The sequence below is a fragment of the Crocodylus siamensis genome, chromosome 1, assembly GCF_052110815.1.
Source record: "Crocodylus siamensis isolate JL-2025a chromosome 1, ASM5211081v1, whole genome shotgun sequence".
Classification (NCBI taxonomy): domain Eukaryota; kingdom Metazoa; phylum Chordata; order Crocodylia; family Crocodylidae; genus Crocodylus; species Crocodylus siamensis.
The window spans coordinates 24,151,158-24,177,416 of NC_143395.1; the positions used below are offsets into that span (position 1 = coordinate 24,151,158).

The 26,259-nt window shown below is 44.7% G+C and overlaps 1 protein-coding gene across 1 annotated transcript in view; it reads left to right on the plus strand.

The window, feature by feature from the left end:
- Positions 1-26,259, plus strand: part of ROCK2 (Rho associated coiled-coil containing protein kinase 2) — a 170,819-nt gene that overhangs the window by 58,239 nt on the left and 86,321 nt on the right. Inside the window, exons 2-3 of the mRNA XM_090032090.1 lie at positions 15,548-15,629; positions 25,465-25,565. Coding sequence (XP_089888216.1) covers positions 15,548-15,629; positions 25,465-25,565 — 183 coding nt within the window. The remainder of the gene's footprint in view (positions 1-15,547; positions 15,630-25,464; positions 25,566-26,259) is intronic.

The following is a 26,259-nucleotide window of genomic DNA, read 5'->3' on the forward strand; positions in this document are numbered from 1 at the left end:
AGGTGCTCATCCCTAACGTACTTGTAGGTGGCTATCAGGGCACCTCTGTCTTCTCTTACTTCATAGAATCATAGAAGTAGGGTCAGAAGGGACCTTGTAGATCTTCAAGTCTGACCCCCTGCCTGGGCGGGAGAAAAAACTGGACTCAAATGAGTCCAGCCAGGTAGGCATCAAGCCTCTTCTTAAAGATCCCCAGGGTAGGAGCCAGCACCACTTACCTTGGAAGTTGGTTCCAGCTCCTAGCCGCCCTAACTGTGAAGTAGTTCTTACGGATGTCTAATCTAAATCTACTCTCTAATAACTTGTGTCCATTGTTCCTTGTTATGCCAGGGGGGCGCTAGGGGAAACAGTGTCTCCCCCAAACCCTTCTGGTCCCCCCAATGAGTTTACAGACAGTCACCAGGTCCCCCCTCAGCCTTCTCTTGTGAAGGCTGAACAGGTTTAGGTCCCGCAGTCTTTCAGTGTAGGGTCTGCCCTGTAGTCCCTGGATCATGCGGGTGGACCTCTTCTGGACCCTCTCAGTGTTGTCCACATCCCTCCTGAAGTGGGGCGCACAGAACTGGACGCAGTACTCCAGCTGTGGCCTGACCAGCATTGCATATAGGGGGAGGATCACCTCCCTGGCTGTACTTGAGATGCACCTGTGGATGCACGACAAGGTTAGTTTAGCCCTGCCAACCGTGACCTCGCATTGTCGGCCGACGTTCATCTTGGAGTCAATAATGACTCCAAGATCCTTTTCTGCTTCTGTGCTCCCAAGAAGGGAGTTTCCCATTCTATAAGTGTGCTGCTGGTTTCTACTGCCTAAGTGCAGCACCCTGCACTTGTCAGTGTTGAAGCGCATCCTGTTTATGTTAGCCCACTCCTGTAACCTATCCAGGTCTTGTTGCAGTCTTTCCCTCCCTACTAGCGTGCTCACCTCACCCCAAATTTTGGTATCATCAGCAAATTTAAACAGGTTGCTTTTCACCCTGTCGTCCAAATCGCTGATGAAGAAATTGAACAGTGCAGGCCCAAGGACCGAGCCCTGGGGGACTCCGCTGCCCACTCCCCCCCAGGTCGAATATGACCCATCCACCACCACCCTCTGAGTACGACCCTTCAGCCAATCTGCAATCCATCTGACTGTGTAGGCATCAAGGCCACAGTCGCCTAGTTTTTTAATGAGAAGGGGTGGGAGACGATGTCAAAGGCCTTGCTAAAGTCTAGAAAGACTACGTCCACGGCAACACCTGTATCCATTGCCTTTGTGACCTGATCATAAAAGGCAATCAGGGTGGTCTGACATGACCTTCCCCTAATGAAACCGTGCTGGTTGCCCTTGAGCATCATCCCTGAAGCCAGCCTATCACAGATGTGCTCCTTGAGGATCTTCTCAAAGAGTTTCCCAAGAATAGAGGTAAGACTGACGGGCCTATAGTTGCCCGGGTCCTCTCTCTCTTCCCTTTTTTGAGAATGGGGACCACGTTGGCTATCTTCCAGTCATCTGGCACCTGGCCCGAGCACCACGAGCGCTCGTTAAGCTGTGCCAAGGGCCCTGCAATAACCCCTGCTAGCTCCCTCAACACCCTGGGGTGGAGAGCATCTGGACCCGCTGACTTGAAGACGTCCAGCCCCTCCGGGAGCTCTCTAACCTGGTCCTCCCCAGCCTGAGGTCTGGAGGTGTTTCCCTTGAGTCCATCTGGCATCACAGCAGGGAAGTCCCGGTCCCTGAACAAGAAAACGGACACGAAGAATTGGTTAAAGAGTTCCGCTTTCTCCTCTGGCACAACCACCAGATTGCCTAGCGTACTTTGCAGGGGCCACACATTACCCGTTGCCTTCTTCATCCTCCCGATGTATTTGAAAAAGGACTTTTTATTATCCTTGATCTTGGACGCTAGTCCTAGCTCTATGTCCGCCTTAGCTTTCCTGACAGTCCCCCTACAGGCTGGAGCAGAGGAGGTATACTCCTCTTTGGAGATAGCACCCCTCTTCCACTGGGTGTACGCTGCCTGTACTTAGATTGAACAGACCCTGTTCCCAGAGTCTCTTCTCATAGGGCCCATCCCCCCAAGTCCCCGATCATGCAGGTAGCCCTTCTTTGTACCCTCTCAAGCTTATCCACATCCTTCCTGGAGTGCAGTGCCCAGAACTGGACACAGTACTCCAGCTGTGGCCTCACCAACACTGAATAGAGGGGGAGGAGCACTTCTCTGGATCTGTTGGCAGCACATCGACTGATGCATGCTAGAGTCCTGTTGACAACTTCATCACACTGTTGGCTTTTTCATTTTCTGGTTGATTGTCATCCCCAGGTCCCGTTTAGATGCTGTGCCAACCAGTGGTCCACTACCCATTGTATACTTATGGTGAACGTTCTCCCTATGCAGATGAAGGACCCAGCACTTATCCCTGTTGAACCTCATCTGATTCCCTTCAGTCCATAGGACCAGTGTGTCCAGGTCATCCTGGACCCTATCCTCTGATGTGCCTGCATTTCCCCACAGCTTGGTGTCTTCCACAAACCACCCCCTCATCCAGGTCACTGATAAAGATGTTAGTGGCACAGGCTTGAGCACCAATCCTTGGGGGACACCATTGGAGACACCACTAGGCACTCCAGCTGCTGAGTGGCCAATTCAGTTAATGCCAGGGTTTCTGCCTCTCGGCCTCTCAGTGGCTGGGGGGCTGGCATGAGACAGAGTGAGATTAAAGGTGCCACTATGCTTCTACCACTGTTTAGGTAGGTCCCTACCTATAGGTGAATGCAACAAGTTAGAGCTTAAACATCTGTTGGTAAAGAGTTAAGCTGTAAGGTACTTCAGCCTTTCTTACAGCAAATATATAGACAATTTTGAAATGGCTCACTTGGCTAACCACATTTTAAACCTACCTTGTACTCATCACTGGCCCAAACATTGTGAATGATAACATCTGGGGTTTGTTGCTCTTCTACCAGTATCATCTATCCCATCACCTGCTTACAGTGCCCCTCAGCTGTCTATGTTGGCCAGACGGAACAATCCTTATTAGCATTTTTACACATGTTCCTAATGAGCAAGCCACGCTAACTAGAAGCACTGGCACTTTCCTCACTAATTAAAAGAACCCATGCATCAAGTGTATCAGTGCCTCAGTGCACCTTCAAGTTGGGAAAGTGGTGGCAGTGTGCTTTGATTTAAAGCACATTGAACATGTTTTAGTTCAAAGCGTACCACCTCCATTTTCTCAGAATGAAGGTGTGCTGCGTCGCTGATGACCAGGCTGCCAGAGCACGTCAATTTACGTGTTCCAGCAGACTGGATTAATCAAGTCTGCTTTCTGCATGTGTGTAACTGTTCAATGTAAAAAAAGAATGAAAGGGCATTGATCTGATATCATTTCCAGAAATATCCCAACCTTCCTGGTTGTTCCATTCCTGATATGAGTAGCTGTCGTTAAACAAAACTCAAAAACCAGCCTGAACATGAAATGGAAGAAATCATTCACAGACTGGATTGTGTTAATTAGAAAAGACTGTGGATTCCTATTCTATTACCTGGACTAGCTCTTTAATCCAGTGGTTATCTCCAGTGTCCCTTAATGTTAACTGCTTTGTTTATCCGTAGTCATCTAGTCCAGGGGTAGCCAGTTTGTGGCACAGGCAGCTTCTGTGTAGTACACACCAGATCTGGGTAGGGATGGGTAGCACAGTAACAGACAGATCCAGGAGCGGAAAGCAGAGCAACAGATTGGGCAGAGGTAGGAGTTTGAAGTGGCTCCTGGGAGGAGTTTGGGGCTAATTTGGGACATCTACCAAAAAGATTGGTCCCCACTGATTTAATATGCCCGCATTTTGCCCTCTCAGCAGTGCTCCCTCTCCTTGTCCCTTAACCTATTATTTAAATACCTTTCTTTCTGCATTCTGTTTATAGCATCTGAACTAGTCTGGTTGCCTACAAAAGCTCATGCCTCTGTGGCAGTTAATCTCTAAGGGTATTTGAACACATGAATGCTTTGCAGTGCTGGGCTCTTTGAAAAATGCCCAGCACTGCAGCGCATGCATTTGTACAAATGGTGCAATGCACATCAGTGCTGAGAAAATGGTGACAGCGCAGTTTTGAATGAAAACACACCAAAGGTGTTTTAATTCAAAAGTGCACTGCATGCTGATGCACATTCCTCCATTTACACAAATGCATGCAATGCAGCACTGGGCATATCCACTTGTGTGCTCCGTAGATTCAATTTAATTGAGTCTGCTCTGATGTGCTGGATTTCCAGTGTGTCGGAGCAGACAAAGCTACATGCCACCCAGCGCTAACTTCTGCTCGTCTTTGAAAGAATGATTACAAGATTCTGCCTGCTATTATTACTTTCAGAAATTAAGCAAATGAATAAAGCAAAATCAGTGAGGCTTGGGTCTTTTTTCTTTCTTTTTTTTTTTAACTTCTAAAGAATGTATTAAAAAAGGGTCACCTGACACATATGCAACTTTAGAGAGATTTTTTTTAAACTTTAAAATGTTGCATTTTCTCAACATCCCTTGATTTTTATCGTTGTTGCACATTGTAGATGACAATAACAAGTTGTCACAAATTAGGAAATTTTCAAGTGGTCTAGTACAGACAAAATAGCATAACTTGAACTTTAATTTCCATGACTGCTCATTGACAGCTACACGTAAAAGCTATTGTTTTCTTATTACCAACACAAATTGCAGCAAGCTAGGAAGGGAGAATGATTTGAGTTTAACCAGCATAAATTTTCCACAACCAAGGTGACTCACAATGAAATAATACTTTTAAATATGACAACGTCACTTTTAACTAACTGGCATTGAACTGCTTAATTTTTGTCTGGCTTTAATACTACTTTATTGCAATGATGTGGGAGATGATAATTTGATACCCTTTTTCCTGGATATAGAGATAGAAAACATATTGATCCATTCATAACCAGAGAGGCTCTCCAGTGCTTTTGTCCCACGGTAGTCATTGATGTACTTGTTAGAGCAGACATAAAAATACTGGTTAAGAGATAGCAGGAAATTTACAAAGTAAGATATTCGTCTGTCTAGGGAAAACATATAGAGAGAGCTAGTGGAGTTTGGGAAAAGAGCAAGTTTTACTGTTAAATCTGTGCAATAAGAATAAGAACTTTGGTCCACCTACAAAATACAATGAGGCTGGATTATGAATTCAGTTTTGTTGAGGGGTTCTGGGGGATGACAAAAACCCAGATGATGGTATAAACCACAGTCGTCATCATTAACCCATTTAATGACAATTGTAATTGTAGTTCATATTTGGTGATTGGTTGATTTGTTTCTGTTGTGGCTTACTAATAGGAGACAGGATCCCATTGTGCCAAGTGGTATGAAATCTGAGACCTCTGTACTCCAGTGGTTAGTTCTAACTTCATAACTTCTTTTCTCTCCCTTCCACATCTCACACATCTGCCCTCATTCGAGTAACTTGTATGCAGCTTTTAAATCTGATTGTTCTTAACTTGATTTGACTTTCATTGATTGTGTGTAGAACTACATTCAACATAGTTCATTTAAATTATACAAGTGAGCTATGGTACCATATTGCTACTAGTAGCTATGAGAGAGATTGCCAAGGCTAAGAAGAACTTAAGTAGATGGTGATAAATTTATTATTCTTATTATTGATTGTCCCATACCTTGCCAGTGATAGGATTTCATCCATCTTTCCCTGGAGCACTAGTACAGTACTCGAAAGGCACTCTTTAGAAGTAGGAACTAGCAGTGGGTGGGACCCATTGTCCGTTTGGTCGAGTGTGCTGCATTGGTGCCCTCTCCTCTCTCTATTTTAACGCAGAAATTGAACTGAATTTAAAATCCTGTGTGTGATCATAGATAATATTTATATTTAGTTAAGATTGCTTATAGACGTTTTCACAACGGAAGTAACCTAAAAATATGACACTGGCCGTGTCTGCAGGTTGTTCCAAAAGTGCTTCCTGAAATTTTAGAATAAGTTTTTTAAGGGCTGAGGTGACAGTATTAAATGATGTCTTGGAGCAAGCAGACATCTTCCATTTCTCTTGTGGAAAATGGTACTTGATGTTTTTGGGGATATTTCTCCCTTCCTTTGAAGTTCCTCAGTTTAGGATTGTTTGATTTGCTTTCTAATGAGATACCAATGACTTAAGTGCTCAGTACCCAGTGGAGACTTTAAGAGCTAGGCTGTGCTTTTCCCAAAAACAAAATTGCCAATGTTGAAATCATTGCTGTTGTTCATTTGTACCACGGTTGTATCTAGCAGCCTTTGTTCATGAATCAGGATGATACTGGTTTTATTCTTCCAACTAACTCCTTACAGCAAGGCAGTTCAACTTCTAAGTGGCTGGGGGATGAGAGTTGTTTAGAATAAGAGCCCCATTCCTATGAATTTTATTAGTACATCTTTGATCCTGGAAATGGCACATAATTGAGGTCATACAGTTGCATTAAACATGTAGCCTAATTTTTATGAAAACTCACTTAGCTGATGAATTGTTGCAAAAGGAATATGCAAGAGGCTAATGTTAAAATTGTTATTTTTGTACTTGCTTGATGTTGAAGTAGCTCTCTAACAAGAACTGTTAGATGGGTGTTATTTTCTGTTTTGTGCAGCACAAACACTTTTGATGCATAAAAAAATAACAATGTCTTAAAGCTTTTGTTTTGTTCTCCTATTCCATTGCCTTTCTAATCAATCAAATATTGCACCACATCCAAGTAACAGGCTTTTGTAGTGGAAGGTCTGGGTGCTGTGCAAAGTTCACAAATAGATGGATTTCTAATAATACTTTTATCCCCCAGACTGTTACGAGAGAGAGGTTTGTTATCTAAATGTCGCAGACAGAAATGGACAGAAAAGACCTCCAAGAGGTATAGTACTCCTGCAGCTTACTGTACCTCTGTAGATAAGGTCAAAAGCACTGATGCATGGGGATCCTTGAAATGTTTGTTCTCTGTTCCCACCTATGCTGCTCTCTGTGCAGGGGCATTAAATCAGTAAGTTAGATCCAGTGCAAACCAGTATTTGAATGAGGTTATCACATAGTTCTCCTTTTTTTCCAGGTGTCAGTATAAAAACTGCATGCACTTGAGATGCAGGTTCTGCACAAAGTGTCATGTAAATCATGTAAGACCGTCTCAAATTCAGCTTTAAAGATGAAAGGCCTCAAAATGCAACATTCATTAGGAAGGTCTCCCTTGTCACTATGGGTCCAAGATAGGCTTCTCTCTGGATGTGTATAGATTCCTCCACTGTTTTCCATTAAGGCTGAAGGATAGATAGTGTGTTTGTGGATCACTAAATTTACTGTAACAAGTAGCCCAGTTCTTCAGTTGACTTGTCAAAAGGTCTTTTCAGATGACTATTTCAAAGGGTTAATGCAGGAATTTTCTTTCTTCTACTGCATTTTAAATCTCTTTACTTGAATTTCTGATTGATCTGTAATCTGCAGTGCTTTCAAGGACTTTGTAAGTAGCTAGTTTCATTGATAAGTATGGTAATACATTGGTAACTTCATAGCGTTTGATATTTTAAGGAGTGGAACAACCTGCTTTTTCAGTCTGTTTCAGGTGTTCCTCTTCAGCTCTGTGAGGCTCAAAGCTTTGCACTAGTAGTATTTGGGTGGTTGAGGGTCCTTAACAAACATGTGCAGCTCATTATTTCAAATTGATATCCCAGCCTACTCTTGAGTTCACAATGCCTCCATCTCAGCATTATGTTTTGTTCAATTTGCATTTTTATACTAAGATGCTAGTGCATTTTATATACAACCTAAGTTTCCTGCTGTATTTTAATGTAATGTTTATCACCTAACATTTTATGATATTGAGGCTTGAACGCAATGTTTACAAAGGCTGGTTTAGGGCATAAACTGTCTTTTAAAAAAAAAAAACAAAAAACTCTTGCATTATCTCTCATGCAAGGAGGTGTAATAGCTGGTTGTTTATGACCTACTAGGTCAGCTCTGTACAGTTGATCAGTTATTTTAAGTCGGGGAGAGGGCAATAATTTTGGGCAGAAGGCCACTTACTGAGTTTTGGCAAGTTGTCGAGGGCCTCATGGGTACCTCGACCCCTTGACAGGTACCCCACCCCCTGGTTGCCATCTTGGGACCAGAAGTCCTTCCCCTTAGTCCCCAGCCTTTGCCACCAGAAGTCCTTCCCTACCAAATTATATTCTAAAAATCAAACATCTACAACATTCATTAATTTGATTTAAAAAATCTTTTTGTCCTGATTATACATGTGTTTGTGAAGTGTGTATATAGAAGTGATAGCACAATAACTAAATATGAAGTCTTACTCTTGTAAATTGTGGGGGGAGTGGGAATGTGGGTGTGTGGGGGAAGGTGTGGGTGGGTGGGGGTGTTGTGGTGGGGTGGGTACACAGTGAAGGAGCATGTGGGTGGGTGTGTGTGTGTGGATATGTGGAGTGTGGGTAGGTATGGGGTTTGTGGTGGGTTGTGTGTGGCGGGGGAGAGTGGCTGGGCTGTGGGGGTCTGCCTATATGGTAGTGCAAAGGAGGATATGGATGGATGTGTATGGTGGGGGGTGCTTGCGGGACTCACCCTCTGAACACACCTACACACAGTGCTTGCCTCCCCCCACCTCCCCACGCACACACTGTGTGCTTGCCTCATTGCTCTTTCTTTCCCCCTCCCTCATTGGGTGCCCCCCGCAAGCCCTGGGATACTGGTTCCCCTGCTCCTCTGGTCCAGCAGGGCCATGTGGTGCCAGAGCAGCTACTGCAGGGAAAGCAGCCTCAGGCAGACACTTCCAGGTTGGTGGGGAGGGGGCTGGCCTTTCTCCTGACTCCTGCCAGCTTCCCTTGGTTCCTGCTGCCCCGGGCTCCTGTCAGATTTGACATGGAGCCTGGAGCAGATAAATATTCATTATGTATGTGCCCCATGGGCCAGATAGAATGGCCTGGCAGGCTGTAACTTGCCTGCCCCCGTTTTGAGTGTACCCATCTGGTAAAATTCAGGAATTTATCAAGTTTTTTCATGCAGTGAGGAATGCATTGATAACTTTTTTTTTTTTAATTGCACTCAAAGAATATAAAATTGCTTCTCAACCCAGTGGGCTCAAAGCATGTAAATAACTATTTTTTTTTACACTTTCTAATACAGTAAAATCTGTAGACACCTGGATTGTGCTTTGTGTGTGCACGTGCATGCACATTTTAATAGCCTTCAGTATCTGGATTACGTCTTAGTGGTTTGGCTCTATTTTATAATTTTTAGCCAGACAAACACATTTTAATAATAATTTTATTGGATGTTACATCAGAAATAGCCTCTTCCCAGGAGCTGTTCACAGACGCATGCTATTGCAGTACAAGTCAAACTGTGGCAACTGAAAAAAAATACATTTTTGGTCATTATGTTAGTCTGTTGTTACTGAGAGGAGGACACTCTGTAGCCCTGTAGGTTGATCTCAGTTTGATCAGTGTATACGTAATGCATCTCTTTGGTTAAATCATAGAAGCCCTAAGAAATTGGAAGGACCTGAGATTACATATTAAAGCCCAATTTGTAGTAGGAAAAAAAAGTTACAGGAGTGGGGGAAAGTTTTTTCCTGAATGCCAAATGATCTATGGTTCAGGCAGAATAGTGAATGTATTTGTGTGTTCTGTAATGGCAGTAATTCATGTATGTATAGTAGCTATGAGATGTTGCCAGTGCTAAGAAGAACTTAAATGGCTGATACAAGTTTTTTATCATTATTATACATAATAACACCCCCCCACACACACACATACACAGTAATTTATTCATGTTTTCTCATTTGGTTACGACAACTGTATGCTTGGGATCAATGTTATGTAGCAAGAGTTGCCAGCTTGTTCCATATTTTGGGGCTGTGTGCAGTCACATGGTCTATACCCATCAGTCCTGATGCCTGAGCGATGACCTGCATGTCCTGGTGAAGTCCCAGGACTTGGATGTGGTGGCAGGGAGCAGGGCCAGGCAACCAGCTCCATCGCTTGCTGATGTGCAAGAGCTGGGAGCTGCATGTGAGCCCTGCAAAATAGAAGCAGCTCGCCTGGCTCCGCTCCTTGCCACCGTGTGCAGCTGGAGCCACATGCCACCAGGCAGCTGCACCTACGTGGGCCATGAGCACCCTGAGGGCCAGCTGCCTGCTGCTGCTGGCAGTGGGGGCTGTCCCCTGTGGGAGGGTGTGTGTGTGTGTGTGGGGGGGGGCGGGAATTCCCACCTCCCACGCATCTACACCCTGTTCACCTGAGCTCTGTGCTCCTGCCACTCCTGCCAGCCCCAGCCCCACACTCTGCACTCCTGCCCAGCTGCAGCTTCCCTACCTGCTGCCCAGAGCAAATGAGCAGCTGCTGGAGGCCAGACAAGCTGAACAAGTATCCCCAGCAACTGCAGCAGTGGCCCTGCCCAGAAGCGCTGTGTGCTGGCCAGGGCCAGGGCCTTCCCGCACACGAGTGTGAGAGTCAAGCACATGGGGTGGGTGGGTACAATTAATTGGTGGTTGCCTGCAGGCTGATTTAAATCACCTGGTGGGTCGGATCTGACATGCAGGCTGTATTTTGCCTACCCCTGATCTAGGTATACAAAATGTCCTTTATTAATCTTTCTCTTATTCTTTTGAAAACAGCAAATCTGCGTTTGAGAAAATTCCCTATTGCGCTTGAATTCTGGAATCCAGTTAATATACTTTCCTTAGAGAAGGGATGCATTTTATAAATATTCTTTGTTTCTGTAGCACTAGATTTTTGCAGAGCTCTTTGCTGCCCATTCATCAAGGTACCAAAACAGGTTTTTTTGTTTCCTATGGAGGAACTGAATGAGGTAGAGTAGTTTTCAAATATATCGGGAGGATGAAGAAAGCACATTCCCTTTTTCAAATATATCGGGAGGATGAAGAAAGCACCAGGAAATGTGGGGCCCCTGCAAGATCCTCTGGGCAATCTGGTGGTTGCGCCAGAGGAGAAAGCAGACCTCTTTAACCAATTCTTCACTTCCGTTTTCTTGTCCAGGGACCGAGACTTCCCCACCGTGATGCAAGGCAGACTTGAAGGGAACACTTCCAGACCTCAGGTTGGGGAGGACTGGGTTAGAGAGCTTCTGGAGAGGCTGAACGTGTTCAGATCAGCGGGTCCAGATGCTCTCCACCCCAGGATGTTGAGGGAGCTAGCAGGGCCTTTGGCACGGCTTTACGAGCACTCGTGGTGCTCAGGCCAGGTGCCAGATGATTGGAAGATAGCCAGTGTGGTCCCCATCTTTAAAAAAGGGAGGAAGGAGGACCCAGGCAACTATTGGCCTATCAGTCTTACCTCAATCCTGGGGAAGCTCTTTGAGAAGATCCTCAAGGAGCACATCTGCGATGGTCTGGCTTCAGGATGATGCTCAGGGGCAACCAGCATGGTTTCATTAGGGGAAGGTCATGTCAGACCACCCTGATTGCCTTTTATGATCAGGTCACAAAGGCAATGGATGCAGGTGTTGCCGTGGACGTAGTCTTTCTCGAGTTCAGCAAGGACTTTGACACCATCTCCCACCCCATCCTCATTAAACTAGGCGACTGTGGCATTGATTCCGACACCGTCGGATGGATTGCAGATTGGCTGAAGGGTCGTACTCAGAGGGTGGTGGTGGGCAGGTCGTATTTGACCGAGGGGGAAGTGGGCAGCGGAATCCCCCAGGGCTCGGTCCTTGTGCCTGCGCTGTTCAATTTCGTCATCAGTGATTTGGACGACAGGGTGAAAAGCAACCTGTTTAAATTTGCTGATGATACCAAAATTTGGGGTGAGGTGAGCACGCTAGTTGGGCGGGAAAGACTGCAACAAGACTTGGATAGGTTATATGAGTGGGCTAACAATAACGGGATGCGTTTCAGTCCTGCACTTGGGCAGTAGTAGCCAGCAGCACACTTATAGAATGGGAAACTCACTTCTTGAGATCACAGAGGCAGAAAAGGATCTTGGAGTTGTTAGTGACTTCAAGATGAACATGGGCCAACAATGGAGGTCAGTTGGCAGGGCTAACCTGACCTTGTTGTGCATCCACAGGTGCATCTCAAGTAGGGCCAAGGAGGTGATGCTCCCCCTCTACGTGACACTGGCCAGGCCACAGCTGGAGTACTGTGTCCAGTTCTGTGCGCCCCACTTCAGGAGGGATGTGGACAACATTGAGAGGGTCCAGATGAGGACCGCCCACATGATCTGGGGACATCAAGGCAGACCGTACGATGAGAGACTGTGAGACGTAAACCTGTTCAGCCTTCACAAGATTAGGCTGAGGGGGGACCTGGTGACTGTCTATAAACTCACTAGGGGGGACCAGAAGAGTTTGGGAGAGAAGTTGTTTCCCCTAGCGCCCCCTGGCATAACAAGGAATAATGGCCACAAGTTGTTGGAGAGTAGGTTTAGATTACACATCCGCATGAACTACTTCACAGTTAGGGCGGCTAGGAGCTGGAACCAACTTCCAAGGTAAGTGGTGCTGGCTCCTACCCTGGGGATCTTTAAGAGGAGGCTTGATGCCTACCTGGCTGGAGCCCAGTTTTTCTCCTGCCCAGGCGGGGGCGGGGTGGGGTAGGACTTGAAGATCTACAAGGTCCCTTCCAACACTACTGCTATGAATCTATGAGTTCCAGTGAAATGATTGTTTCAGTGAATTTGAATGATAAGACTACGGTTGTTTTTCTTGCACCTAATGTAGCCCTCTGGCCTTCTATATAATATGTCTGCATTTAATATACCCCAGGGAATTATGTGCTAAAAAGTTCAAAATTATGTGCAGAGCTCAAAATTATGCAAAATTAATTACTGTTTAAAATTTTGTTTTACAAATTAAATATAACACTATTTAAACCTACTTTAGGAATAAATGCAGGTACTTTTGTAGTGTTGTGAGTGGGGGTGGGGCATTTGTGTGGGGGGAGGATTTGTAAAGGTTGGGGAGGTGCGGGGGTCCCCCAAATACTCTCCTATGGTGCGCTGCCCCCACTGCTAGTGGCTCAGCAGCAGCAGGTCCTTAGGGTGCTCATGGCTGCAGCCAGCAGAGCCCCTGGTGGTGCGTGTCTCTGGTTGATTCCCAGGGCCTGCACATCCTGGCATGGAATTGGCCCGGCTTTCTGGCACACGCCTTCAGACCAGACCAGGCTGGCTTAATGCTTGCCTGTGGGGCTTGTGGCACTGCAGGTCAGAGCTGCATGGCGTTGGGCCAGGCAGGCTCTGTGCCTCCATGTGCGGCTTCCTGCTGGAGTGCTAGAATCCCCACGTGGAGGCACAGAGCCTGCTGGCCCAGCCCTGTGGCTTGTGGACCAGAAGCCATGCGTCATCGGTCCGGATGGGCTTCATGCTTCCACATGGGGCTTCTAGCACTCCAGCGGCAAGCTGTATGTGGAGGCGAGCAGAAGCCTGCCTGGCCTGACGGCACACGACTCCATGTGTGGCCTCCCACCTGGACCAGTGTTGCACAGCTCCCAGATGCATGTAGGGCTTCCAGCACTCCGGTGAGAAACTGCACGTGGAGGCCTGGTGTCGCATGTCCTAGGGCAGGGCAGGTTTCTGCTGGCCTCCACATGTGGCTTCCTAATGGAGAGCTGGCAGACCCAGGTGGAGGCACTGAGCTGGCCTGGCCTGATGGTGCGCAGCCTGTACCTACCAACTAGGGTTGCACTGATAGAGCTTTTTAGGGCTGATATTGATTAACCAATATTTAAGGAGGCATGTTGGCCAATACCAATCCAATTTCCAACATAGCTGCCTCCAGCTGGTAAGTCTGGTGTGGTGGAAGGGGAGGGGGGAGGGAAGAGGTGTGGGGGGCTGGGCAGATCAATGCCCCCCACAGTTATAGAGGGGGCAGGGGCAGGCGCTGCCTAGGCAAGGCAAGGGAGTGCAGAGCCACGGCTCGTGGGGGGAGGCAGCTCCTGCTGCTGCTTGTACCCTAGGAGGGCATGGGGAATCGTGTGCACCCCAGATCTTTGGGTGGGCTGCAGATGGGGCTGCTTAGGTCTCTTCTTGGCAGGAGCTGGGCTCAGAGTGGGCACTGGGGGCACTGGGAGGATGCTGCATCCACCCCAAATTTTGCTGCCACTCCACTCCCAGTGGCACCACCGCCAACCACCTGGCTCAGCCCCAGCTCTTTCTGTCGCATGGGTGGAGGAGGGGCATTGAGCCGAGGTGGCTGGCAGCGGTGGCACTGGGAGCGGAGTGGCAGTGAAATTTGCGGTGGATGCAGCATCCTCCCAGCGCCGCCAGCACCTGGACCAAGCCCAGCCCCTGCCAAGAAGAGCCCCATGCAGCCCTGGCTGCAACCAACCCCTCGGATCCAGGGGGCACCCCCCCCACCCCTGTGCCCTCCTGGGATGTAGGCAGCAGTGGGAGCTGCCTCCCCCACATGCTGCAGTTCCACACACCCTCAGCCCCACCTGGACAGTGCCTGCCCCTGCTCCCTCACCTCAGTGGATGCTGATTTGCCCCCCACCCCTTCTTCCTCCCTCCCTTTCCGCCACACTAAACTTACCAGCTGGAGGCAGCTCTCCATGCTGCTGACTATGTTCCTCACTGCCTGAGTGCTGCCCTGCAGCTGCGCACAGCATGGGAGTTTATCGGCCAAATCATTGGCCCCATTGGCTGATATCTGATGCAGCCAGTTTTCTTATATATTGGTACTGATCTGATATCGGACTGATTTGTACTGGTACACTTCTACCGCTCACAAACCCTACATCCTCCTTCCCCCCCCCCCCCCCCCCCTTCCTTGCAGGCAGAAGCTTCCCTCCCCACTTACCTAGCTGTCTAGTCACGCAGCTCCACATCATGGAGGTGGAGGCACAGAACTTGTAGCAGTTAAATTATGCTAAATTATGCAATTATGTGCATTAATGCCTTTTATGCACAAAATTGTGTGGGCACATAATTGCATAATTCCCCAGGGTGTAATTTAAGAAATGACATACTAGGTGAGACCAAGGATCCATCCAGCCCTGTATCCAATCTCTCACCTTGGCAAGTTGCATATTCTTTAGAGCAGTGGTTTTCAACCTTTTTTTCATTTGTGGACCCCTAAAAAAGTTTTAATGGACGTGTGGACCACTCTGAATTGCAAGTGTGGTGTATTTACATACGTCTGACTGATCAGAGTCATCTTTCACGAACACCCTAGACCTAGGGGTCCATGGACCACAGGCTAAAATCCACTGCTTTAGACTATAAGAAATAGGGCAGGAGTAGACTGATCAAGTTTCTGTATCTCGCCATAACTTTTCAGTTACCAGCAGTCATAGGTTTAGGGAACTACTGAGCTGGGAGTTCATACTGACTGTTGGGGTTGGTCCTTGATGAGCCTATCCTCTAAAAGTATGCCTGATTACTTTTTGGAATCTAGTTATGTTCTCTTCTATAGCATCCTGTGGCAATAAGTCCCTCCAGGTAATTTAATTTGCATGATAGGTTTGTAGTCTGTGCTTGTGTTATATAGAACTTCAGCTATTACAGTAATTTGGAGAACTTTTAATTTTGGAAGTTCCAGGTACGTGATTATAACAAACTTATTTTCATTTATTTATTTATTTATTTTACAGGATGGCCTGAATTCATTGGTTCTTGATCTGGATTATCCAGCACTGAGGAAAAACAAGAACATAGATAATTTCTTAAATAGATGTAAGTTGCTTTTATACATCTCTGATGCTGATATGACTTTAATAAAACAGCCTTTGAAGTGAAATGACCAGAAATACAATATATTACTCACTTTGCCATCACGCTGAGCTGTATACTGTACATAAATTTTTTTCTCAGTACAGTCTTAATATCCAGTTGCTCTTATGCTGTTTTATTGCTAAAACTTTAGTATACAGGTTTTCCTCACCAACCGCTGGGGTTAGGTTCCTGAAAGTTCCTGTGGTTAGCAAAACCGTGGTTGGCAAGACAAAAGGCTTACAGGAAAAATAGCAGGTGGCAGGCTGGTGCGCAGCCACAGAAAACCATTGTTACTTAGAAATGTACACTGTGGCAGCCAAAATGCTATATAGAATATTAAGCATGGATTCTCAAAACCATGGTTGGCGAGGGAAACCTGTATTAACAAAATATTTGTAAGTGCCATCTAACACTTATTTTTCTTATACATGTCTCTCAGTTGTTATTACTGAGGTTTTATTGTATTCTGTAGTAAATAGAATGCCAGTATATGAAGCGACATATTATTATGAAATCTTACTATATTTATCTTTTTGGTTATGCCAGGAGTCCTTCTACCATATTCAAAAAGCTTTCAAAGCCCTGTAGTTTGGCTACAAGGTCTGTTCAATATGTATCTTTGAGGTCTCGTCCACATTAAATAATTTTTCCTAAAAGTTCATTGTGAACATAATTCTGGAGTTTACTGAGCACTTCTGTGCCTATGTGCATTGCATTGGATTAACTGTAACTTGCATCCACACCCTTTTTTTTTTTTTTTTTTTTTTTAAGCGACTTATTTGGCTTCTTTAAGTTGCAGCAAGTAATTCTCCTTGGAACAGGAGTGACTAATTTTTGCAATGCATTTATTGCTTTAGGGTTGATATGGATGTGTTCATAACTACTATACCTTTTGGCAGTCTTTGAGCTGCTGTACTACACTGTGTTGCTTCATACCCAACTCAGGCTGTCTGGTGCCTTCCATTGCTTGCTCCCCATTCATTCTTGCCTAGATGTTGACTCTCCAGTTAAATGCTAGCTCTTTTTTGATACCAGGTAGTAATTTGTTCATACACTTTCAGTTGCATGTTATGGCAGCCCTGTTTCTCATCATGTGCAGGCCTCTTTCATAGCTCTCTGTAGAGCTCCTAGATTGACATATAGCTTTCTAGACAGAAACCCATCTCTCTCTGGAGAAGTCACTAATGCACTCATCTACGAGAAGTTGTTAAAGCTAATGAAGAAGAGGGGACACACTTGAACTTTACTAGTACTAAGTCAGAATAAAGGAGATCCGTGAAGACAAGTGTGAACTCTGTAATTCTCACTACTTGGGATTGTATTTTTGTAAATGATGAAGTACCTGGGATGATAAAGTGGGTGTCCTAGGCCTTAGGGTAAGTTTTATGATCCCACATGTATTGTAGTCATCAAGAAGAACTAACTTGTTTTTGATAGCCAAGATCCAATATAATTTGGCAGATTCAGACATTCCAATATGGCTGTTTGCCTTGATGGTTCCTTGTGTAATTGCCTTGAAGGGAAGTTCCATTAACAGCCAACATGAAAATGATATAGATAAGAGCTGTACCAGAAAGCATTATGAGAAATGTAATTAAATCCCCCTATGCATTATGTATTATGATATGTTTTTCCAGGCAGTGGCTGTTCTCTGCCAAGTTGAGCAGAGCTAGGAGACTCTCTCCATCTGCTCAGCATTTAATCTTCTATCTCACCAGGATGCTCAAAATAGTGTCTGTGCCACTTAAAGACTTAAAGCTTTAAAGTTTTATTTCTCATGACCATTGGCCGCACTTACTGCCTCTGTCCCCCTTCCAAGCAGTGGGAAAAGAGGGAGTGGGGAAAGGGTGAAATGCCAAAACACTTGTTGTCTGTAACATGCCAGTGTTGGAGATTTACTTTCATTACTTCCCATTGTCTTTTTTTAGATCCGTCAGGAACCATTTTTCTTAACTATTTAGCTAGAGATACAATCATTAATAAGTCTATAATGATACATGTAGTATTTGTACAGGGAACACAGTAGCCTTCAAATATTCCATGATTCCATCATTTCTTGCATCCCCCCCTTTCAAGGAGGACATAGGAAAGACTGCCTACTATTTATTTATTTAATTCTAGATTTATATGCCCAACAAGGCATTTATAGTAAGAGAAAAAATAATTTACAAATCATGTAGAGTATTAAAATGAGTTATGAGTCCAGCGTCTTGGGAAAGTCTATACTACTTTTTTATTACTGTCATAATTTTAAATGTCATTTAATTCATGTATTAATCAGTAAAACTAAATAGTGCTCACTTGTTTGAAAACTATCCCATGTGCGACTATGTGGACATTAACCCTATTTACTTCTGTGATCTCAGAACCATTGTGTACAAAGCTGAGACTTAGTCCTTCCACTCCCATCTCTCATCTGGCTGATACAAAACACAGTTGATGACTTTTTCCCCTCAAACTTTGAGCTGCCATGACTGTAGCTTAGGGGTTTCCTCCTTGGTCTGACTGAGAAACTGGGATGTGCCAGGTTCCTTTGAAGGTACTTTTTAACCCAAACCACTGACAAAGGAGTATCTTTTATTCTTCTGGAAGGTCAAAACTCCTCCTCTGCCCTGTAGGTCAGGATGTAGGAAATCCCAGTGTCATCATTAAGAGTTTCCTTGGGGAGAGGAGGCAGTGAGTGAGCCACCTCCCACCACTTCTAACTGGTTTTTTTCTTGTGTGTGTGAGCGTTATGGAGTTGTCTTCCTCCCTAGCTGAGATGAGATGAGAAGTTTTGGGGGGTGTTTTTCTCTCATGCTGCTTAAAGTCATCCACATTTTCACAGACCTCAGGCTGTCATGGAGCATCCCCTTCCTCCTTGATTGTTGGTCCTTCTGCAAACTCCTAAGCAGTTACTTAATTTTTTTTTAGGGTTTTCTCATTCTTGTACATGTTGGTGGCAGTGTTCCTAATTGCCTTAGTTTCCCCAGTCTGGGGTAGTTTAAGCAGCTGTGGCAGGAATAGTTGTCTAAGTTTTCCTACATCTGATGGGAATCTCAGCTACAACAATGTTCCCGACTGGGTATAGTCAAACATAAACATAACAATTGCATTGACTAACCAGAGGATACTGCTACAAGTCATTCTGATACAATTGTAACATCTATGTAATTATCTAGTACAGAGATATCAAAGATGCATGGTGCACACAGTCTGAATCTAGCCCATGGAGCCCTGCCTTAATATCTGACCCGTGGTGCCATGTGTGGGTTTCAGACTGGACCTGCATGCTGCATATGTGCTGGACTGGCCTGGCTCACTGCACGCAGAGCACAAGGCCCACATTGGACCAGTTCTGTGTGTTGAATGTCACTCATCTAGCCTGTGGATCAGCCCTGTGCCAGTCATCTAACCTGCTGAGCCTGATGAGTTTGTTGCCCTTGCTCTAGTGATGTAAGTGTAGTAAAACCACTCCAGCTTTGACCCTGAACAAAGCAAGGTTAGAGTTAGGACAACTTAGCTAGCTTGTATTGCTACAGACTCACATGAGTGTAACTGTTAGAACAGTAGTTCCAACCTTTTTAGATTCAAGTTACTCCTCCATAACTCTTCTGAATTTAGTAGCATCCCAGTTGAGAACCACAGTTGTACTGCCTCGCCTTCTGCAGTGCTTTGCATCTGGAGTGCTGCTGCCGTGGAGGCCAGGAGGAACTGCCACACATGCCTCAAAGCGATTTACCTAATGCAAGTACAAGTGCCTGCTTTTGCTGTACACACTGATCTGGCTCCACACAGGGTGTGTGGGGCAGCTTAATCTGGCTGTGTCTGGACTGCAACACCCCTTTAAGGGTCTTGCAGGATCCTAGTTGAGAACCACTGAGTTAGAAACAACTGCTGCATGCTCCCAAGCAACACCTTTTCTTGCCCTTTTTAGAATGGCTGAGATGTATATTTGTCCATAGCCACTGTCTTGTATAAAGGCAGGGAGGTAGTTAGCCATTTTAGTCTGAAGTCAGGCAGAAGACAAGGGGAGATTTTCACTTCATAAGCTGCTGCTTATGAAAGCTTACACATCTCTCATTTAGTTGGCCTGTAAGGTCAACAAATCTACCCTGCCTTCATAAAAAGGCAGGCAGTGACCTAATTTACATAGCCACACCAGGAGTAAAAGCATCTCCCTGCCCTCCCTACTTCTGATTTCTTTTTTTGCAAAGACTCTAAGGAGGTAACCTGAGTGCAACAGTTCTTCCCCCTACCTGTGGCAAAAAGGAGAGGATGACTTCTGTCATGTATTTCATGTGCATTTTTGTAGACTGCTGTCAGAGTCTGATTCAAACATGCATCTCTTTCATAAGAAAAAACTAGATTTTCCCAGGTTTTAATGTAATTTCCAAGCAATAAATAGTTCATAGGTATATGTTCTAACACTCCCACTAGCCAGCATTCCTGATCTGTGTCAATACAGAAACCTGAGCTGTAGGTAGCCCAGATGTTTTCACATTTGTAACATTTACTCTCTGGTGTTACACCCTTTCAGTATTTGATATGATTTCATTACATGGTGTTTGACTGGAGCAGTGTTTCTCAACCAGAGTGCCATGGCACCCAGAGGTGCCTTGAGATCCTTTCAAGGGAGTTGTGGGATTCCAGGCAAGGTTAGCACTGGTAGATGTGCAAATCTGATTCACCTGATAAACCCAGAGGTTTCAGATGGCTGTAGTGTTAAAAACGTTCTGGCCCATTTTGTGTTTCTTAGTTCTTTGACTACAGAATGTTCTATTGCAAAAAACAAATGAACACTGGCATTTTCTGAGGGGTGCCTTAGTCTAAAAATGTTGAGAACCACTGGACTACAGTTTGGACAGTTAGTGTAATTTCATCCTTTTAATGGTCTCCCATTAACTTTACCTCTCTCCCCTGCAGGGGAGAGTTGTTCAGAATTCATGGGCTGTAAAATATGTACTAGCATCTGGGGTGCAAGCATCAGCTGCCTGTATGTTTTGTATCTCAGATAAGATGGCCACATGGATTAAAGTGGTTGAAAGCTTCTCCTGTTGGTAATGGAGACCAGTAAGGTAACATCACCCTTTATTACACAGCAGGGAGTGGTATGCACAAAAAAAATCAAAATCGTACACGCACAAAATAAAATTGCAAAATTAATTACTTTTTTACAAATTAAACTAAATGTAACACTATTTCAACCTTCTTTAGAAATGTATGCATGTACTTTATATGGTTGGGGTGGGGATGGGGTGTGCACGTGGAAGTGGGAATATGAGGGGTATGGAGGGCTTTGTGAAGGTGTGGGGGTGTGTGGGAGGCTATGGGAATGTATGGGATGTGTGTGGATTGGTGTGGGGTTTATGGGTGGATGTGAGCCTCCCACCAAACACTTCTTCTCCCCCTCAGTGGTGCACAGCCTCTGCTGCTGGTGGCTCAGCAACAGTAGGTGGTGCATCCTTGGGGTGCTCATGGCTACGGCAGGCAGAGCTCTCGGTGGTGTGTAACTCTGGCTGAGTCCTGGGGGCTCCACATGGTGGCACAGAGCTGGCCTGACCTGCTGGCACATACCTTTGGATCAGACTGGGCTGGCTCCATACCACCATATGGGGCTTGCGACACTGCAGGCAGGAGCTGCACGCCATTGGGCTGGGCCATCTCCTCGCCTCCATGTGGGACTTGCAGCACTCCAGTGGGAAGCTGCACATGAAGGCACAGAGTCGCACAGCATTGGGCCGGATGGGCTCCTGCTTGCCTCCACATGTGGCTTCCCACTGGAGTGCTTGGAAGGCCCACATGGAGACACAGAGCTGGCTGGCCCAGTCTGATGGCCCGCATCCATCCACAAATCCCTGGCCCCCTTCCCCACTTCGGGCAGGAGCTTCCTCTCACTTACCAGCTTTCCAGTCATGTGCCACTGCACTCAGTACCTTCACATAAGGCTTCCAGCTGGAGTGCTGGGAGCCCTGAAGAGGTGGAGGCACAGAGCCTGCCTGCAGTAAATTATGTAAAATGATGCATGATCATGCATTATATGTGCAAATTTGCCTGGGCGCATAATTGCATAATTCCCCAGGGTGTGCTTAATTCACAGTGCACATCACTTGCAAATATATCAGTCAACCCTATCCCTAAAGACAGGCCACAATAAAGAGTCTTTGCCACCTGAGGAAGCAGATAATAAAGGGTCTTTACCCATTACTGAAGATAGGAAATGCTGGTGCATTCTCTCTAGGTGCTAGTACCCCCCCTTTTTTCTCTTTCATCCTCCTTCTGCTTCTGCTTTATTCTCTCTCCTTGCTTGTATTGATGCAGTTTGTCTTGGGCATAGCTGGTTGCTGAGCCTCCAAGCTCAGTCTTTCTCTAGCTGTAGTTTTCTTCCTTAAAATGGCAGCCTTTTCCACTGTGGAGCAGTAGTATAGATATTGCTTTATGCTGGCCTAATTCCTGTTGTTCTCCAGTTAGTGTAATTTCATCCTTTTAATGGTCTCCCATTAACTTTACCTCTCTCCCCTGCAGGGGAGAGTTGTTCAGAATTCATGGGCTGTAAAATATGTACTAGCATCTGGGGTGCAAGCATCAGCTGCCTGTATGTTTTGTATCTCAGATAAGATGGCCACATGGATTAAAGTGGTTGAAAGCTTCTCCTGTTGGTAATGGAGACCAGTAAGGTAACATCACCCTTTATTACACAGCAGGGAGTGGTATGCACAAAAAAAATCAAAATCGTACACGCACAAAATAAAATTGCAAAATTAATTACTTTTTTACAAATTAAACTAAATGTAACACTATTTCAACCTTCTTTAGAAATGTATGCATGTACTTTATATGGTTGGGGTGGGGATGGGGTGTGCACGTGGAAGTGGGAATATGAGGGGTATGGAGGGCTTTGTGAAGGTGTGGGGGTGTGTGGGAGGCTATGGGAATGTATGGGATGTGTGTGGATTGGTGTGGGGTTTATGGGTGGATGTGAGCCTCCCACCAAACACTTCTTCTCCCCCTCAGTGGTGCACAGCCTCTGCTGCTGGTGGCTCAGCAACAGTAGGTGGTGCATCCTTGGGGTGCTCATGGCTACGGCAGGCAGAGCTCTCGGTGGTGTGTAACTCTGGCTGAGTCCTGGGGGCTCCACATGGTGGCACAGAGCTGGCCTGACCTGCTGGCACATACCTTTGGATCAGACTGGGCTGGCTCCATACCACCATATGGGGCTTGCGACACTGCAGGCAGGAGCTGCACGCCATTGGGCTGGGCCATCTCCTCGCCTCCATGTGGGACTTGCAGCACTCCAGTGGGAAGCTGCACATGAAGGCACAGAGTCGCACAGCATTGGGCCGGATGGGCTCCTGCTTGCCTCCACATGTGGCTTCCCACTGGAGTGCTTGGAAGGCCCACATGGAGACACAGAGCTGGCTGGCCCAGTCTGATGGCCCGCATCCATCCACAAATCCCTGGCCCCCTTCCCCACTTCGGGCAGGAGCTTCCTCTCACTTACCAGCTTTCCAGTCATGTGCCACTGCACTCAGTACCTTCACATAAGGCTTCCAGCTGGAGTGCTGGGAGCCCTGAAGAGGTGGAGGCACAGAGCCTGCCTGCAGTAAATTATGTAAAATGATGCATGATCATGCATTATATGTGCAAATTTGCCTGGGCGCATAATTGCATAATTCCCCAGGGTGTGCTTAATTCACAGTGCACATCACTTGCAAATATATCAGTCAACCCTATCCCTAAAGACAGGCCACAATAAAGAGTCTTTGCCACCTGAGGAAGCAGATAATAAAGGGTCTTTACCCATTACTGAAGATAGGAAATGCTGGTGCATTCTCTCTAGGTGCTAGTACCCCCCCTTTTTTCTCTTTCATCCTCCTTCTGCTTCTGCTTTATTCTCTCTCCTTGCTTGTATTGATGCAGTTTGTCTTGGGCATAGCTGGTTGCTGAGCCTCCAAGCTCAGTCTTTCTCTAGCTGTAGTTTTCTTCCTTAAAATGGCAGCCTTTTCCACTGTGGAGCAGTAGTATAGATATTGCTTTATGCTGGCCTAATTCCTGTTGTTCTCCAGGAAGTAGTCTCCAAGATCACTCTCTCTCTTAGTATCTCTCCTGCAGATCTAAATGCTCTTTACAGCTTTGGAGTATCATTTCTGTTGTGGTCCTCAGAAGATAATGGGTTTGTCACCTTTGCTTTAGTTCTCTTGAGAGTTTAACTACAGCTGTATCTGCAGTACTCAACCAGACAGCTTTTTTTCATTTGCTCATGATTCGTCTTTCATGATTTTTCTTTGTGCTTTATTTTCATTTCTGCACTACTAGCTTTCACTTCTATTACTGCTTACTAGCAATTCTGTATATTGTAATAGGGTTGGAGTGGTCTTATATCTGTGATGGTCCAGGAAATGTATGAGAGAGTTGAGGGTTTTTTGCTGGGCCAGTAAAAGAGATCACTATTTTTTTCTTAAAGCAAGACATTATTTATTCAGGACAAAAACATTTAATAGAAAGCATATACCTTAAAGCCAAAGGAAATTCTGTTTGTGTTTACCATAATGGGTGGTCATACATAGATTCCTTGGAAAGTCTAAGTTACTTCAGCTCTTCCCATGTGACCTGGTTCTGTTGTTCAATCTTGCCCCTATCTGTTCCCAGATGCATCTCCCTCTCTTGATCAGAGAACTATTATTTTATGCAGTTTAATATGTTTTGTTTGTCAAGAGTTTTTTGAATTGGGTCAAACTAGCGTCTGTTCTTTTTCTTAGAAGCCAGTGGGAGGCTGGAACAGGTAAAACTTCAAAACTGACATATTGCATGTAACAGATGCTTTGAGGATTTACCTTAATAGATCCCTTTTTTTATTTCTTGCAAGAAGTAGTTTTTAAGGTTTAATGAGAAATCCAATCTCTAAAAAGCCCATGACTTAAACATTTTAATAACATTTATACCAATAATGCAATACAGTCAATAAGTTGTAACTGTTCCCTAATGCCTTATCACATGTCACAATCCAGATTATTTTGGCTTTGAACACTCATCCCATAATGCACTTCAAGAAGAATTAGTGTGTAGAGCAGAGCGATGAAATATTGCATTATGGAATACATGCAAAGAATGCTATGCGGTTTATTCAAATGTGCAGAGTTGTGTGGACACAACCATCAAGGAAAGTATCTTGAGTTAGCAGAATAAAGTGGTGTGTACACCACTTGCCTACACATTAATTCAATGTAATTTGATTGCAACCTTGAGAGTTAACTAATTTTTTTATCCAAGGTAATATCCCTGTATAAATGAGCCTTGAGTTGTAATTTTAAAAAAAGGGTTTACTGAGTGTTATATTAAGTGGTTTATACTTAACCACTTAAGTATTATTGAATTGTATAGGTTTATGCTAGCAGGTTGCACCTGCTAAGCCGCTGAATGAATGTACCAGGTCCTCCTCACAATTCCTGTTATCAGGTTAGCGGAGGATGGCAGTACACTAAAAGTCTGACGTCACAGATTTAGCCCATCGACTCTCTGAACAGCTAGAGTTTTTTGAAAGCTTGTCAATTTTATATTACAGTGAAAGCATTATGTGAAATACAACTGAAAACAAAATGGTGTTCACTTTGGAAAATAAGGAGAACTGCTCTTCGCTGAGATGGAAGTGGCTTTTAGTTCCAAACAAACAGTATCAAGATAATACAGAAGCTTTTTGAATGTTTTAATGCTTGTGTTCAAATGTCTGGTTGTAACTATGTGACCACATCTTTTTCCAAAAACATGTGCACTCCATTGTACGTGTATTTTATGACACCATTCTTTTAATTTGCTTTAGATGAGAAAATTGTGAAAAAAATTCGAGCTTTACAAATGAAAGCTGAAGACTATGATGTTGTTAAAGTGATTGGAAGAGGTGCTTTTGGAGAAGTGCAGCTGGTAAGAATGTCTATGAATCATCTAATTTATTAAATCAGTGAGATTTATGGCTCAAACCAGAAATTCCTCCACTGTCACACATTGTAATGGGAAATATGTTATAGCAATTAGTATCACATTCCTTGTTTTAAATAGTACATTTGTGATATAAATGTAACCAAAGTGATTAATTGTTGAAGTTGAAATAGTGTGTTCAAGCAGTGTCTTTAACTGTTTCCTGTGCTGAAGTATAACATAAATATGTTTAAATATTTGAGATAATAAAATATTATAGCTCCTAAAATACTTAGACGTGATGGTTAAGGAAAAGAAAGATATGGAAGGAAAGGAAAGAACTGAAAGGAGATTGGCTTGCCTTGATACACATCGGGATGTTTATGTTTTGTTCATGATGATTTTTCTTGGCTTTAGAAGGTTGTTACAGTGTCAGGAAACCCCTTTTTTGGTAGAAGACCAGCAATGTTTTTCTTGCAGTTCTCTCTTGTTCTTGGCAATTTGGCCAGTGGTTATTGCATATCTAATTCATGTTATTTAAGTACACATGTTTTTTTAATTAAGAATTTATTTTCTTAACTCTTGCTTTTAATTTAAAATAGTGTCTGTTCAGGGTATAAAACTGAATTTGGATGACTACTTAAGAATGGGCTACTTTTTAAAATTTAAAATATAATTTCTTTTCTAGGTTAACCCCCTC